The following is a 15995-nucleotide window of genomic DNA, read 5'->3' as shown; positions in this document are numbered from 1 at the left end:
GGATAGAACATCCACAGCTTCTCTGAGAAACCTGTACCAATGTCTCACCACCCTCACAGTGAAAAGCTTCTTCCCAACATCTAACCTAATTTTCCCTGCTTTTGGTTTGAAAACATTACCCCTCGTCCTGCCACCACACTCCCTGGCGAAGAGCCCCTCTCCATCTTTCCTGCAGGTCCCCTTTGAAGTGCTGGAAGGCTGCTATAATGTCTCCCTAGAGTCTTCTCCAGGCTCGACAGCCACAACTCTCTGAGCCTGTCTTCGCAGGGGAGGTGCTGCAGCTCTCCGACCATTGCTGTGTCCCGCTCCAGCAGGTCCATGTCTCGCTGTGCTTCAGAATCAGACACAACACTGCAGGTGGGCTCTCACCACAACATAGCTCTCCGCCCTCTGTAGACCAAATCTAGAGGCTTTTTCACCCTGAGCTTTGGGCCCGAGACGGAGGCCCGCCAGCACCCGCTGTGTCCCGCCCCGCGGAGGGAGGAGCTGGTCCGCGGTGCGCGCTGGGGTCTGTAGTGCGGCGGGCCGGGCGGTTGCCGGGGAGCGCTGAGGCAGCGCCGCGCAGGGCGCGCGGGCCCTGTGGCCGCCGAGCCCCGCACGGGTACAGAGCGCGCCGCCGGGAGCGCGGAGGTCTCGGGGGCTGTGCGCGGGGGAACAGCGGCTGTGGTAGGAGCGTTGGCGCCGGGCGGTGAGGGCCGCGATGCCTAGGCTGGCCCTGCCGGTGTTACCTGGCACCGGAGGCGGGTTTGGGGCAGGCGAGGAGAGAGGCGGCGGGAGGCAAGGCGAGGCTGCCGTTGCGGCCCGGTGGCGGAGGTCCTGTCAGGCGGCCCGGGGAGGGCTGGGTGCGGGCGAGAAGAAGGCAGAAACCAGCCGAAGAGTGTGCGAGGGGAACAAAAGCGTTGGCAGGCCGTGGCAAGTGGTGCTGGTAGCGATAGGCAATGTGAGATGTGTAGACACGGCTGTAATGTGGGGTTTTTTTGTGTTCGTGTGGATGCATTCACGTTTGTTCATACAGGGATGTACCGAGGAGGAGGCTCCTGGGAGCAATGCACATATTCCTCCAGCCCCCTAAATATGGAGACTGGTTTCACTTCAATACCAGCTTAATTAGGTTTTATTTTTGTTACTTAGATTTTGCAGCAGTTTTTGTTTATTGCTGTTTTACGGTTGATAGGATCTATCAGATGGTGCTGGGAGATCTTAAAAGGTTTAGCCTGTGATGGAAATGAAGGTTATCTGTAGCATGTGAAGTTTTGTAAATCCTGATTATTTCAATGCTTGCTTTCTTCTCGGTGTACCTGTGATCATCTTGGGTTTTTTTGCATATATATATATATGGAGATTTTATATAGGGGGAAAAAAAGGTTTGCAGGTTTTGTTAATCATAGGAAAAGAGAAACTTTTTTTTTTTAATGTATAATTTGTTTCTTAGAATATAGCAATGCAAAATTAGTTGTGGTGGTGTTTTCTCATTGTGGTGCTGGAAATATGTGGAAGAATAATGTTAATATTCTTTGCAGCTTAGTTAACATGAAGATGGAGGACTATGAAATATTCTGTAAGAAGCATCTTTCTAGAATCCAGGAAGAAGCAATAAAAAGAGAAACCCCTTTCACTGTTCAGCACAAAAATATCTCCCTCATTCAGTTCCATGGCATTCCTGTGCTTTCCCCTCTGGTAAGGCATTTTTTTTTTATCCCCCTCTTTCTTTTCCTTCCCCGGTGTGCTTTCTGTGCTGCTGGCACTAGCTTGGATGCTCACATGTAATTATTCTACTGAAGGTAATGCCCTGTGTAAGGTATTATCTGGCCTGCTGCTTGGTGTATTCTGAGCATCCCTAGCATTAACTTTACAGAGTGAAGGGGTAGAGTTACTTTTGTTCACACCAACTACACTACCTTTCATTTCCTGAAATTTGCTGTCTTCACAAGGGGAGTAAAAATGTTTGTGGTATTAAATAAATGGATGTTGTTGCTGGGCCTAACTGATGACATTCCAAATACTGAACATGTGAGTTTGTTTAAAAGTGTCAAAAAAAAAAAAATAAAAAGAGAAAAAGTGCAACAAGGAAGTACTGAGATGGTGAAAAGCTTTAAAGTAAATTGCTTTTTCACATGGGCTTACAGCCCATCAATTGTGTTAAGTCATGCCATGCTTAATGCGAACGGAGCCAACAGAAGTCTGTTGGTAGTCTGCAATACCTCAGCTGACTTCCTTGTTTCTGTGGTGGGGAGTGTTGAACAGAGAGACCCATCAACAATGAGCTCCAAAAGTTGTGATGCAGATATACACTGGAGTGTAAATGATGCATTGTAGTGTCTTTCATTCACACATGAGTGGGTATTTTAAGATTTCATAGGAGAAATGCATAATTTGATTTCAGACTACTTAATTTTGTAGAACTTGGTGAAACTGTCTGGTAGGTGTAGTTTTGTAGACCTAGTTTTGACTTCTATCCAAACAACATATTCTAAAGCAGTAGCTCGGAAGATTTTCAGAATGTGATTGTTGAAAGGGTCCTGAAGACTGCCTGCATACATTTCTGTCTTGTGAAATGAATTTCTGGTTCAAGAGGGAAGCTAGTGCTTTGTGGAGCTTAATGGTTTGAATACAGGAAGGAAGATCAGCCACAGAGGATTCCCCAGGATGCCCAAACCTCCTGTCTCCTAGGAAAGCCCTGTCCTGTGATCTGAGCCTTGTGACATTTGAAGTTGTTACTGCAGCATGTACCTCTCCATGCAAATTATTTAGAAAGTCATGCAAATGTTTAATAAATGACCTTTTAATTTCCTGTTCATTTGCATGTGTGCCAAGAAGGCATCTTGTGCACCTTCCATTAAAAAAATCATTGGTTGAAAAGAAGCTGACATTTCAAATGTGTGCAAAATCTCAGCTTAGGTGGTTGTCATTCTACTCTGTTTTTCTTTCTGTAAATTCTGCCATGTTTCTTGTGTTCTGTTTTGCAGCTTAGCCTTGAGAAGAGAAAGGAAATCCAGCAATATAAACAGAAAGCACTGGACCTAGAGACCTGGAGACAGAACTCACGGAAAAGAGCTTTACTGGATCGTGTACAGGAGATCCTGGAAAATATTCAGGTAGCGTTAGTCCAGAGCCTCCTTAACTGCTTCACATAAAACTTATCTTAGTAGACATTTTGGGAAGGTGCTGGGGTTTAAGTATTCACCAATATAACCATGAAATGAACAGCATTTAACTCTCCAGAAACTGTTTGCTGGTATTTCATGTTCTGTGACCTGCTAGTTGTTTATTTAGTGACAATACCTAAGTTGATTTGTGTTTCACTGCTTACTTTATTACATGCAAAAGACAAACCACATCAGACGACTGACTGTTGCTTTTGTAACTGTTTGAAAAAACTAGATTGTAAAAACAAATGAACAACCCCACCTGATCAAAGCAGCAGGCTTGCTTTGTTTGCAGGTTTGTAGGTTAATCAGGCAATAAACTCTATTCAAATTACCCTTGCAACAACCTGTAGTTCTGTTGTGTGCTTCATCATTTTTCTGCAACTATTCTCTTTGCTGCTCACTACTGAACTTAGTAGAGGTTTAAGTTGAAATTATTACATACATTTAATCAAGCCATATTATTTGTCTTTGAAACAGTTGTAACACAGTGTTTAACCAACAGGTTAAAGAAGTGCAAACAACACTGGATTTGTTGCATTACTAAGGCGGCAAACAAAACCTACTTGCTTGCATTGCTTGCTAGAGTGTACATGGCAACAGTCACCTGGCTTGGGATTTGAAGAGCAGACCAGGAACATTGTTCAGTACAAAAATAGAGTAGTTTGGTTTGGTTTGGTTTTTTGCCTAAGACGGCCCCTCGATAACTGAGTTGCAACACAATCTGCAGCGTTGTTTTGTTGTGAAAGTTCTTTTGAACAAATGCTGGCTAGAAGTAGTATTTAATTCTCAACTAAAGTTGGTTTTCCAAGTACATGACAAATGAAAACCCATATGTAATGGTCTCTGGATGAGTGAGGAAATGATTTTATAGCTTCACACTTTTTATTAGGAGTTTTGTTTATCGTTCTTAGTCTTCTATAGTTTAGTTTATGTTTTATGCTGAAATGGTTCAATTTATTTCATATTTAATATAAACATTTTTTTCATATTTTAAGGGGAATCTTGCAAGATAATTTGAGGCCATAAAATTATCTGAATATATCCCAAAAAAGAGAATCTTTGTGTTCAGATATTTGGTATCAGTGCAAATGCTGATAAACCTCTTTCTCATTGCAAAGAACTCTGTGTTGTAAGTAACGTGCAGAAAACTGGCAACAGGTGAACTGAAAACTTTAATTGGTGTTAATGTGGTAGCATGCTTTTTTAAAAAAGGCTTGTGGGAATCTGAGGAGGTTTCATTGAAAACACCTGATTTTTTTTTTCAATTTGTATTTGCAGATCAGGAAAGGACCCAATGTGAGTGACACAAACATAGGAGAGACTGAGAATCCTTGCCCTGATCCTGATTCAAAAGCTTCGACTGACTTGGCAGCTCTGACAGATGTCAATTTGGCATGTTCTCCTAAAAGCCATGGTCCCACAGAGCTTGAAAAGACACCAGAACTTAAACCATCAGATAGTACTGGGCAGGGGACATCAAATATGACAGAAGTAGTTAAAGCAGCAGAAGAAAATGTGTTTTCAAAACAAAGTGAGAGTCAGGTCTCAAAAGAGGTACCTTGTCCAAGGGCCGCATGTCCTGACAGCATGCATGATAAGCTTGTGTCAAATGCTTTGCAAAAGGAAGGGGGACCAGGAGTGCCACCAGCAGATGAGGAAGTCCAGGATCCCTGTGTCATGAGTCTTCAGAACCTGATGAAGAAATCGAGGGAGCATATAGAGAAAGAGCAAGCCAAGCGTAGCTCAAAAAGTAGTTCAAAGAGGAGTATAAGTGAAAGTCACTCAGACAAAGAAAATGATGGTGTTAAAACAACTGACTCTGTGAAAGAAAGAGGAAAGCTTGCAGGCAGGAGTTGCACTGCTCTGACACTTGATAAACCCAGTCTTAGTAAATCAAATACCTTTCTCCAAGGTGCCTCTACTCATACGACGAACACAAATATGTCTGCTTCATCCAGCTTTTCTAAAGTGGACATACCTGTGAGAGTTGGAACACCCCCACTGGTGGATTCAGATTCGGATGAAGATCTTAGAAAGACTTGTACGTTCGATCGTGACAGCGGTATTCTCAGGAGCCTCATGGGCTCTTACGCCAAGTTGCCCAGCCCAGAGCCGAGCATGAGTCCTAAAATGCACCGGAGGCGCCCGAGGCCTTTGTCCATGGGACACGTCGTGATAAACAGCCCTGTGAATGCCTACGAGCTGAGTCCCAAAGGCAAGGGCAGAGCCATGGATTTAATCATGCAGGATATCGCTGATAAAAATAACGTGTCAGAATCGGTGCCCAGGTTCATGTTGGACTTCTCTATGGTCTGCCCTAGCAGAGTTCCTGGTGTCAATAGGAATACTTCAGGCCCTTGTGATGGGTTGGGAGTTGGCAAACCGAATCGCCATTCCTTTGGGCACTTGGAAAGCAAAGGAATGTTGTCAGCTACGGTGGAAGGACAGGTAGTGATGGACAGCAAAGGGCCCTATAAAGTGGAGACCAGTACTAACATTGTGGCTCCAAAACTGAACGAGCCATTTGCCATCAGTCAGTCTACAGTAGCACAGAAGCTCCTAACTGCGAATGAAAGCAAACCACCTGTTGCTCTAGAAAATGCTAAATGTAGTTCTCCAGTGGAACTCAATAAATCTTACGATGTAGAAAACCCATCCCTGCTGCTAATGCAGAGCAAGGCCATGCGGCAGCAGGTGGACACTCCAAGTGTTTCTCCAGCAAAGGAGCAGTTCCTAGAGAACAGTTTTGAAAAGGTGAAACGTAGGCTTGATTTGGACACAGACAGCTGCCAAAAAGAAAGCAGTCCCTGCGTCCTAGCAGTTGGAGCGGAAGAACAAGAGAAGCAGTGGTTGCAAGAGCAGAAATATCTTGTGGGATCAGTTAACGTTACCAAGAATGCAGCCCCTGATAGTATGGCAAAAGGTAAAAGATTTCCTCTAGCTGAGGGTTTTTCTTAAACTCACTTCTCAGTTTGTAAATCTAGACAAAACCCCAATGATGATTAGTCAGTGGTGTGTCTCTGTTACACCAGTGTTGTGTCTCTACTAAACCAAGCTGAAGTGACATAAATATTTTAATTCACTCAAGCCAGTGCAGGTGTACAGTTCTTAGAGCTAGACAGTTTTGGTGTCCTTGTTTTAATACAGGTTCAGTTGGTGTTGCTGCTGGTGCATTCACGTGCTTGTCCCACAAATATGAACATACAAATATTTTGAAGGACTGCAGTAACTGATGAGGTTCTCTGAGCAGGTTTCCATTGTGCAGTGCAAAGATAGTTGCGTTTTTTTTAGTGATAATGCAAACTACTCCTGTTATAAGCATGTCTGGCAAAGTTCATAACTTACAAAGTATCAAGCATGAAATAATTTCTTTATCTTTCCAGAAGATATTTTAAAAACTAAAATGTTGGCCTTTGAAGAAATGAGGAAGAGACTTGAAGAACAGCATGCACAACAACTGTCGATTCTGATAGCTGAACAAGAGAGAGAACAGGAGAAACTGCAGAAGGTAAAGTAAAAAGAGGAAAAATTCTAAGCCAAGGGCATGTGTGTGGTATTGCAGTTTGTCAGAAACAGCTGCCTTTAAAATGTATATTCTATTGCTTTTCCGAGTTAGAAAAACCCTCTCATACTTTATTCTTTCTTTTGCAGGAACTGGAAGAGCAGGAGAGAAAGTTGAAAGGAAAGAAGATCACTACAACGGAGATAGAAATTTCCAAAGTGAATATTAACAGTAGGATGGAGTTGGAGTGGAGGAAAAAAAGCGAAAGTGGCTTGCTGGAAAGTGTGCAGTCTCAACTGGAGACAGTCCATAATGCAAACTCTACCAGCATTGGTAAAACGGAGGGGTGCAATGGGATGTGTCTTGCTCTGCAGTGCTTGGCTGAGCTAGCTGCCCCACTGTACTGAGAAAAGCAGCCTTCTGTCCTAGGGCACTTGTTGGTCAGGACATGTGGACAGCTGCTGCCTTCAGCTGTTGACAGCATGCATAAGCAATTTCTGTGGTGGGTCTTTGTTTAGCTGGCGTTCGGCACAGTTTCAGCTGTCCTTGGACTGTTACATGTATTGTTACGTAATTGTTAGAGGGCATATCTGAGGAAAACAAGCTAAGAGTAAACTCTTTGATCAAGGATCAGGGTGTGGATTTGCTTCTTGGCACAGAAGAGTCATCCACATGCCACGCAGGTGCATAGCAGTGAGCCAGGAGGATTAGAGGAGCTCTGGCAAGGGTTCTCAGCTGTGAGGGAGTACAATAGTAGCTGATGGAACACCTCTCATCTGTTCCAGAATATTACAGAATGTTTTCTCTTTTTAGCACATTTGGCTAGGATATGTGTCAGAGCTGCTACCTCTGATCTGTGTGTATACACAAACATGGTTCTTACAGACAAAAGCCTGTGTTGACCTCTACATTCTGCTTTGCATGCAGGTTTTGCTCATACTACAACACCTGACACCTTTACTTCAACCAGTGAAACTTCCTTCTTTCTCTGGGGACCATCAGGTAGTGGAGTTATAAAAACCTCAGTATCTAGGCCAAGTAATAGGATCAAAACTAGGTGGACTCAGGTAAGGAAAAAGAAAGGAGATTGATTTATTGCTCTAGTTTTTCTAACACACTGATAACTTTATAATAGCTGTTCAGCAATAATTCTCATAGAAAAGTTGAGTGTCCCTTCTTATATTGACTTTGATTACATGAGAACTGTATGGGACATTTTTCTCTCTCATGTACACAACCATATAGCAATATATTGCTTCTGCTAAGTTGATATTATGGGGAGGTACATCTGGTCTAGCCAAAACCTTTACCAACAGCTTGTTTCTTACTTGAAAACTTACGCCACATGATTGCTGGGTTTTGACAAATAATTCATAATTCTTGGCCTTTTTTTTTGAATGTTTAGAAAATGGTTGGGTTTTGTTTTTCCTTTTTAAGTATTTCAGTCCAGAGATACAAGTGAAGTTTGACAAGATCACTGCTGTGGCAAAGGGATTTCTCACTCGTAGACTCCTGCAGACAGAAAAACTGAAACATCTTAAGCAAACTGTAAAAGTAAGATCAGCCTTTTTATATTCTGCATCTTCTCCTCCTGTTTTTGCTCCTGTCTTCAGCTGACAGCTGAAGTGCATTTTCTGCTTTCAGAAGAATTTGGGAATGCTTGTCATGTGAATGTATGAGCGTTGTGTTGCTTAGTGTCACAAGGTCCAAGTAAACAAAGAAGGTGTGTGGTTTGTAGTGACTGCTTTGTTGTGAAGGAGAATGCTTGGTGCTTGATCTTATTTTCCTGTCTTCTCCAGGATACTATGGAGTTCATAAAAAATTTTCAGTCTGAAGCCCCATTAAAAAGAGGAAGTGTTTCAGCTCAAGATGCATCCCTTCATGAAAGAGTAATGGCTCAGGTGACACAATTTAAACCTTTTTTCCCCCCCCCCCTTCCTTAGCCCTTCTGCTATTGTAGCACAAATACAGAAACCTTCACAGTGACTTTCTTTAAAGTAAAAACCTTAAACTGTGGCTGTGAAGATTCCGGTTTTGTCCTGACACATTTGAAGAGACTTCAGAAATTATCTTTTCGAGTGTTTTGTTCATATTGAAAGCAGGAAGAGCTTGATGACCAAACCCACGTGAGTGTCAGTTGGACTGAATGTTTTAGTAACATGATAATTACTTTTGCCAGCTGCGAGCAGCCCTGTATGACATCCATGACATCTTCTTCATGATGGAGGCCTCGGAAAGGATGAACATTCTGCGTCATGACCGTGAAGTGCGGAAAGAGAAGATGCTCAGGCAGATGGTGCGTTGGATTGAAGAGAATCTCGGCTGCTCTAAGAATCACTTTTCAGAGATTCTTCCCCATGCAGTAAAAAGTCTTGTAAATCTAAATTGTAGTTTCATTATGCCACTGTGGAGAACTTTCTTCAAATGAGAGGTCAGTGCTCTAGGATAGGATAGGATAGGATAGGATAGGATAGGATAGGATAGGATAGGATAGGATAAGATAGGATAGGATAGGATAAACCAGGTTGGAAGAGACCTTCGAGATCATTGAGTCCAACCTATCACCCAACACCATCTAATAACTAAACTATGGCACCAAGTACCCCATCCAGTCTCTTTCTAAACATCTCCAGTGATGGTGACTCCACCACCTCCCTGGGTAGCCCATTCCAATGGCCAATCACTCTTTCTATGAGGAACTTCTTCCTAACATCCAGCCTAAACCTCCCCTGGTGCAGCTTGAGACTGTGTCCTCTTGTGCTGGTTGCCTGGGAGAAGAGACCAACCCCCACCTGGCTACAACCTCGCTTCAGGTAGACAGCAATAAGGATGTTACTATGTTGGAACTTTTAATGTGAGGCGTATAAAAATTGGAATGAAAAACACTGTGAAAGAATAACAAAAAGTCTGTAACAAGAATTGGTTATGGCACACAAACTTTTTTAATCTGGTCATGGAAGGAAGATCCTTCAATTTTAAAAAAGATAAATAACTCTTGAATGTAGCCTGAATGCATACAGTACTGAAAGCATTGCTGGTCTTGGTGTTTGGTGGTTTTAAACAAAAATGGTTATTTAAGTAGGGGCAGGTCAAATGGGATTAAGCTCAATAGGAGCAGTACCTAATGTTATGGTTGATTCTTTTGCTTTTATAGGATAAAGTGAAGAGCCCAAGGGAGAGGGTGACACTTTCAACAGCTACACAGAAATCTCTGGACAGGAAAAAGTACATGAAGTATGTGCACTTCTTTATTGGTGGTGGTGTGAGACAGGATGCAAGAGGATGAGTAGAAAGCATTGGAAATAGTGAAAAAAAGTAGCTTTTGGAGCTTTTGCAAACTAATCTCTCTCCTAGGAAGAATGAACAAAATCCCTTGTCTTCAAGTGTGTGGTGCATTGCTAATAATAGTTTGATCTTACTTTTTTCTCCCATATGAAAAGGTATCCTAAATGTTTGTTCTAAGCTGTGCATTTATGCTGTATTCCAGTGGTGAGCACTTAGTTTATGGCTGATTTTGTAAATTGTAGAAAGTGCTCCACAGTTACTTTATGAGCCATTCTAAAGTGCCTAGCAGTAGAGATACTGGATGGAGCATCTCTGACAAAGTGTTTTTGGGGAACAGTGGCAGGCATTACTTTGCAACACAGTTGTGTTACATTTGCTTACGAATATAAGGTGGTAATCTGTAGTATTGCTCTGGCAGGAATACATACAGATATCCATCCTGTTGGAGAGTGTTTTACTGTTTCTATTTAAGACCTAGATGATGATTTTTATGGTTTAAGTATGTTTCAACACTTTGTTTCTCTAGGGCTTCAGAAATGGGAATGCCAAGTAAAAAAATAATCATCAAACAAAAAACTCCTGAAAGCCGGTGAGTGAAGACTGCTTGTTTTAGGATGCTTTCAAAGAACTCTCTTCTAGTGGTAGGTTGTTTCATCTGCATTGCTGGCTTTTCACCAGTCACCCCAATTCCTGCCACCATTGTGGCAGGAATGAAATCTGATTTAGCACATCCTGAGAAAGGGATTTATTGGTCATTAGAAATTAGGAAAGAATCAGTTCTCATGGCTTTAAATCTCTGTGCCAGGTTCAAGGTTTTCCTCTGAGATACACTAGGAGTATCTCTTAAGCTTCAGTTTGACACTCTACTTTTCCTTGCTTTGCAGCATAATCAAATGTAATGACAGTTTTCATCTGTCATTTTCTGCTTTTGTTTTAAACAGAAGCAGCAATCCTATTCTGGAATTCTAGTTCCCACCACTTCTGCCTGCATGTCATCTGCAGTACAGAAACTGTTGGCCTTTCTGAAACCTGTTCTGTGAAATGTGATGCTTGATTCAACCTTGCTTGGGAGACTCTTTTTTAAAAAGAAAGGTTAAAAAGCACTGATTTCTGTTTTGTGTTTTAACAGCGTGCTTCAACCAAATCAGGGACAGAATGCCCCAGTTCACAGGCTGCTTTGCAGACAAGGGTAAGGACGCAGTGTCTTCACAGCCTAAATAAATGCCAGAAGCAAGGGAACAGTGATTTCAGATTAATATTTACACATACTGGTGCATCTGTTTTACAAAATAAGAATAATGGCTATTTTGAGAGTCATGAAGCTTTGTTTTACCTTATACTGCAAGAAAATATTTAGTGTTCTCATCCTTTTTAATGTGTTGTCTCCATTTACACTGTGTCCCAACATTTCTATTTGTAACATTCATTCCATGAAGCTTTGCTTCCACTTTGAAGAAATGTGTTTGGCTTTATATGTAGGCTTTAATGCCACAGTATATGAACTGAATCAGTTTCTTGAGTAGAGTTTTTAAAGTCTGTTCACAGGGAGATGTTCTCCTGTTTAATGTATCTATGTAAGCCCTAATAATGTTAATAGGAATTGTACACAGACTCAGGAGGAGGCTCTGTGGGACACTGTAAACATGTTTTCATGCCAAATGGAGTTTGATAGTGTCTATATTTTCAGATACAGTCTTTCAACATTATTGCAAGTGACTTATTAACTCCTTTTATATTTAATTAGCACCCCTAAGAGCTCAATGAAGGGGGCTGAGCAAAATAAAAAGAAGGCCTCAGAGAGCAGAGTGTCTAACAAGGCTGTTTCAGGTGTGTAGAAAATGAGTGCTTGGATCTTATAGTGAATAAGTTACTAGTATCTAGAAAAAAGTAAATGGGCAACATATTGTTTTCCTTTTCCTGTGCACCTGCTTTGCTATGTCTTAAACTTATCTCTTTAAACAAACACGTGCTGACAACTTTACCATCCACTTCCAAATTCTATAAACATAGTGTATAGAATGGACTACACAGCTCATTTGCTTTCATTCACCAGATACCCAGTCACAAAAAAATTTGCCAGATGTATTCCCTGCAACTGTTTGAGAAGCCACTAGTAGACAAACCAGACTTGGATTAGATTGTTAATGGCATTTGATTCTTAGCTCTGTATACAACTTCTCTGCAGCACTAAGCCTGTTGAAAGGACAGGAAGGACAGTATCAGACTTAGCAGTGGGTGTTCAGTCATCATACAGACCTGAAACTCTATGTATGGTACTGTAGCATCTTGCAGAATGTTTGAGTCTTAATGACCCCATTGCAAAAGTGGAGTATTCTGTACTTGCATACAGAGCTTACTGACTGCTTGCCTTTGACTAAAAACGTTTCATAATAGTGCTGGACCTCTTGGTTATCAGTCCATTCATGCATGAAGGACACACAAGTCACATATAAAACCAGGGAATATTTGGGCTCAATAAGGCAAATTTATAATGCAGCAGGATTTCCATAGTGATCTGAATTATCTTTCTTAAGTATCAAATCTTTTCTATAAAGGGAATTCTTTTTTTATCACTGCCTTGGAGCAATGCTGGCAGGGAGTATCTACGAGTTGTAGCGCAGTGTGTATGCTGTTTAATGTGCTGTTTTCTTGGAGTGTTTGGGCTTTTCAGAGTACTCTGGGAACAAGAGAAGTGGCAACAGGAGGACACATACTAAGAAACTATGCATGTGCATCTGTAGCATTTCAGTCTGAAGAGGAAAAAAAGGAGGGCAAACTAGAAAAGCAAGTGATGAGTTTACAACCAGCATTTGTTCATTTATTTTACAGTTGCCAGTTCTGGCAGTGCTGTCACCATGAAAGTGGAGCAGAGCACTTGTTCTGCAACTAGTGACACTAGAGAAAAATTAGCAAAGGTAGTAAATAATCTCTGTGAAGTATTAAGAAGAAAATAAAGTGAGCCCTATAATTATAACAACCAGAGGTAGCCATCAAGGCAGGTTTTCATCTGCAAATTTGCTAAAGTATGTCTGGTATGAACTGGTAAATGGGACAACAAAACAATTAAGACCTCTACTGGCTGCAGTATGACAGAGGTTGTAAGAGTAGTAGTGTAAGGGTGGTGTCAGCATCGAGTCTGGCACTGATTTGAGATTTGGGTGCCATCCCCAGTATGATACAATCCATGCTCAGCTTGCAATGATCTACAGTGTTCTTTGCATTTACGTCTGGCATCAGACATACAATGAGAGCAATCTGCACTGTGTGCTGCTCTGCTCAGCCCCTTAGTCATAATTGTCCAAGTCATGGCACTTAGTCCTGTTCATTTCATTGCCTGCTCATTCTTTCCATTGCTGTCTTCCATTTCCACTGCCCTGCACCTCACAATATGATTTCCACTGCCTTGTGTCAATGGCTGCTCTCACGTTGCTGGACACTCCAGAACTGCTTGAACCTAATCAGTGCTGAGTTGTGCTACTTTTGATAGCAGCCTGCAGCGCCAAGCCCTTGTTACTTGTGCTATGCATAGTGCAATATACCTTTCTAAATAGATATGTGTCTGTTTGTTCCATGTGGAGAGGGTTTTTTGTCATAATTGCTGTTTTCATACTTGAGCAGGTTCCTTGTTATAAGGGCTGTGCCTGATGACCTTACACTGCACTTTTGTTTCCAGTTGTGTATATCGACATATGGAATAGCTGCAACACTCTGTTGGTTTATTCATGTGGCAGCTGGGGAAAAGGAAAGAGTTATCTTAAGTATGAGATTTGTATGATGTTTTTTTGTTAATTGCTAGTTGGCTTAGAAGTAGTACATGGCATAATTGAACTTATCAGTCATTTAATCCCTGTCTTAGTGATGTGACAGACTTCTCTTTTAAAAGCTTGCAAATTGTGGTTGTAGATGTTTTAGAGTAGCAGGAGAGGTGTAGTTACTGAGGAAGGAAATACTATAAAAAGTCATTACTTTCAAACCTATAGGTAGTCTTTGTAAGGCATTTTGGGTGTAACAGTATGAAAACATTATTAAAAGTAGGCACTGAATATGTAATGGTGCTTAAAAAGGTTATCTTAATTTTTCATCTGTTTTTGTTGGATAACCCTGTGACAAAAGCCAGCACTGCTAATTGTAAAATGGTAATGTTTCTACTTCATCTCTAGGAGTATATGCAGGAAGAACCCAAAGAAAGAAGCCAAATGTTGTGACAATTTAAGAAGACAGCACTCCCTGGGATAGATGGCTTTGTTAATGATGGCATTCTCAGCATCAACGCAAAGATTGCAAACACACTTTGTCCCTTCCAGACGATGACACATTGTTACAATCACCTTGAAGTAATAAAGGGCTGTGAAGCTCTAATATTTGTGCATGTGAAAGCTTACTACATTTTCATACTACTGTGTGCACATAAGCTTCATAATCTTGTTTATTTAAAGACCACCACAGGGCAATGTTAACTTTTTCACACTCATCACAAGATTTTTTGCATTACTTAAACCTGCAGTTTCTGTGTATGATTGCTAGCATTAAGTTGTATGTATAGCTATTTTAGTTTCATACCATAGAATTAAAGCAGTTAATTACGGGGGGAAAAAAGTGACTTCAAACAAAACTGAGCTCTTCCAACAGTGAATTTGTCAGCAGCTTTTTTTTGAATGTACTTTTTGTGTGGATGAGATTACCTCAATTTAAATACTAATGGCCTAAATGTCTTGCATTTCTCCTGAGTTGGACAGACATGGATCCAGAGAGATGGGCAGACAGATGGATTTTCAAGGACTGGACCAGAACTGTACATCTATACATATGGTGGCTCAAACCACTGTGCTGGAAGAGTCCTAGGAATCTTTTTTTTTCCTGTGCTGTCTTGCATTTTAGATCATGATCATATTTTACCTTGGTCTTTTCTACTGATGGATATTATCCTTCAGCTTGAGGGGGGAGCAGAATTCTGTAATTCCTTTTGATGATCTTGAGACATGATAGCAGAGAAAAGCTTGGCTGTGTAAGGCTTTGCAGTGCTTACTCATGCTCTGTAGCAGCAGTAGTAGAGAGCTGACTACAGAGCGTGAAATGAATTGCAGCGTGTTACTGTCACCCTATCGATACAATGCAACACTCTTTAACTTGGGAGCTTTGTGACCTCTTGACATGTATCTAGGGGTGAAAAGACTGACCCAAAACTTAGTTTTGTTAAATAGTGTGAAAATGAAACATTAATGATGGGATAAGAAGCATATCTTCACGGGCAGGGGGGAGTGCATTGACTTGCTTGAAGCACTAGTTGTGGCTTTTATCTGCCACCAAGTCTGCCATCTGCATCTAGTGACATTGTTTGAAACCTGGTTTACACCATGCAGTAAGTTACCCAAGTTGCACGCTTGGAAAATGGCAGAAATGCTCCCTAAGCACTTTGACACTGCTTGGTGGCTCCTTGCTGTGGCATTTATTTGAAAGCTTGGGGTCTGTGTGTGGGGCTCCTGTAAATGGTGTAAATTTAAGCATTTACACCAGTGGAGTAACTGTCTCCTTCATTGGAATGCTATGGATCTTAAAGATTTTAGAGGCTATACAGAAAATGCCTGAGGCAAGCTCACCCAGTAGGCATCAAAGCTCTGATTTGAATCTCAACTTTCTTTAGGGAGTGGAAAGCATCCGAAAAGGGGGAAAAAAAAAATCACAATGAGAAGAGTGTCCCAGGTGACAAAATGTGCTGTTGATAGATCAGTGCTAAAGATGGGTGTTTCCAAAGGATGTTTTGTGTGCTGTATTTATTTTTAGCAGAGGTAGTATGTGGATGTAAAAATAGGGTTAGTTTTAAATGTTAGTAAAAATGAATGCTTACATTCTGTTTGGGTTTCACAGCTGAACCTCTTTTCCTTTGAGCATGCTTCCAGTTATGTGTAATACAACATCGTAGCACAAGGGTTTGGTTTAACTTTCATGGGGCCTTTCTCTTGACAAGTGCCAGAATTTGGTTTTGTACTTGATGTTTTGTATTTATACATATTTAATTATCTTTTTATTTTGTGTGGAATTGTGGTATCATGACAAAGGTT

At 41.3% G+C, this 15995-nt stretch overlaps 1 protein-coding gene across 1 annotated transcript; it reads left to right on the top strand.

Moving 5' to 3' along the window:
* Positions 1-1523: 1523 nt before the first annotated feature.
* CCP110 (centriolar coiled-coil protein 110) lies at positions 1524-15623 on the top strand. The gene is made up of 14 exons (XM_009899156.2): positions 1524-1677; positions 2967-3095; positions 4428-6072; positions 6533-6657; positions 6801-6984; positions 7579-7718; positions 8089-8205; positions 8451-8552; positions 8831-8947; positions 9806-9885; positions 10463-10525; positions 11066-11125; positions 11681-11763; positions 14097-15623. The coding sequence occupies exons 1-14, from the start codon at positions 1531-1533 to the stop codon at positions 14147-14149; spliced, it is 3045 nt and encodes a 1014-aa protein (XP_009897458.2). The 5' UTR covers positions 1524-1530; the 3' UTR covers positions 14150-15623.
* The last annotated feature ends 372 nt before the right edge of the window (positions 15624-15995 follow it).

This window comes from Dryobates pubescens, chromosome 4, assembly GCF_014839835.1.
Source record: "Dryobates pubescens isolate bDryPub1 chromosome 4, bDryPub1.pri, whole genome shotgun sequence".
In the NCBI taxonomy this organism is placed as follows: domain Eukaryota; kingdom Metazoa; phylum Chordata; class Aves; order Piciformes; family Picidae; genus Dryobates; species Dryobates pubescens.
Note: the sequence above shows the minus strand (reverse complement) of the source record. Positions and strands in the feature narration are given on the sequence as shown.

What these genes read in the sequence shown, in the direction of transcription:
- CCP110 (XM_009899156.2), top strand. Translation starts at nt 1,531, where the DNA reads ATGAAGATGGAGGACTATGAAATATTCTGTAAGAAGCATCTTTCTAGA. An exon ending in TCAAAACTAGGTGGACTCAG is followed by an intron (nt 7,719 to 8,088) that starts GTAAGGAAAAAG and finishes TTCCTTTTTAAG; the next exon opens with TATTTCAGTCCAGAGATACA. An exon ending in GTCTAACAAGGCTGTTTCAG is followed by an intron (nt 11,764 to 14,096) that starts GTGTGTAGAAAA and finishes CTTCATCTCTAG; the next exon opens with GAGTATATGCAGGAAGAACC.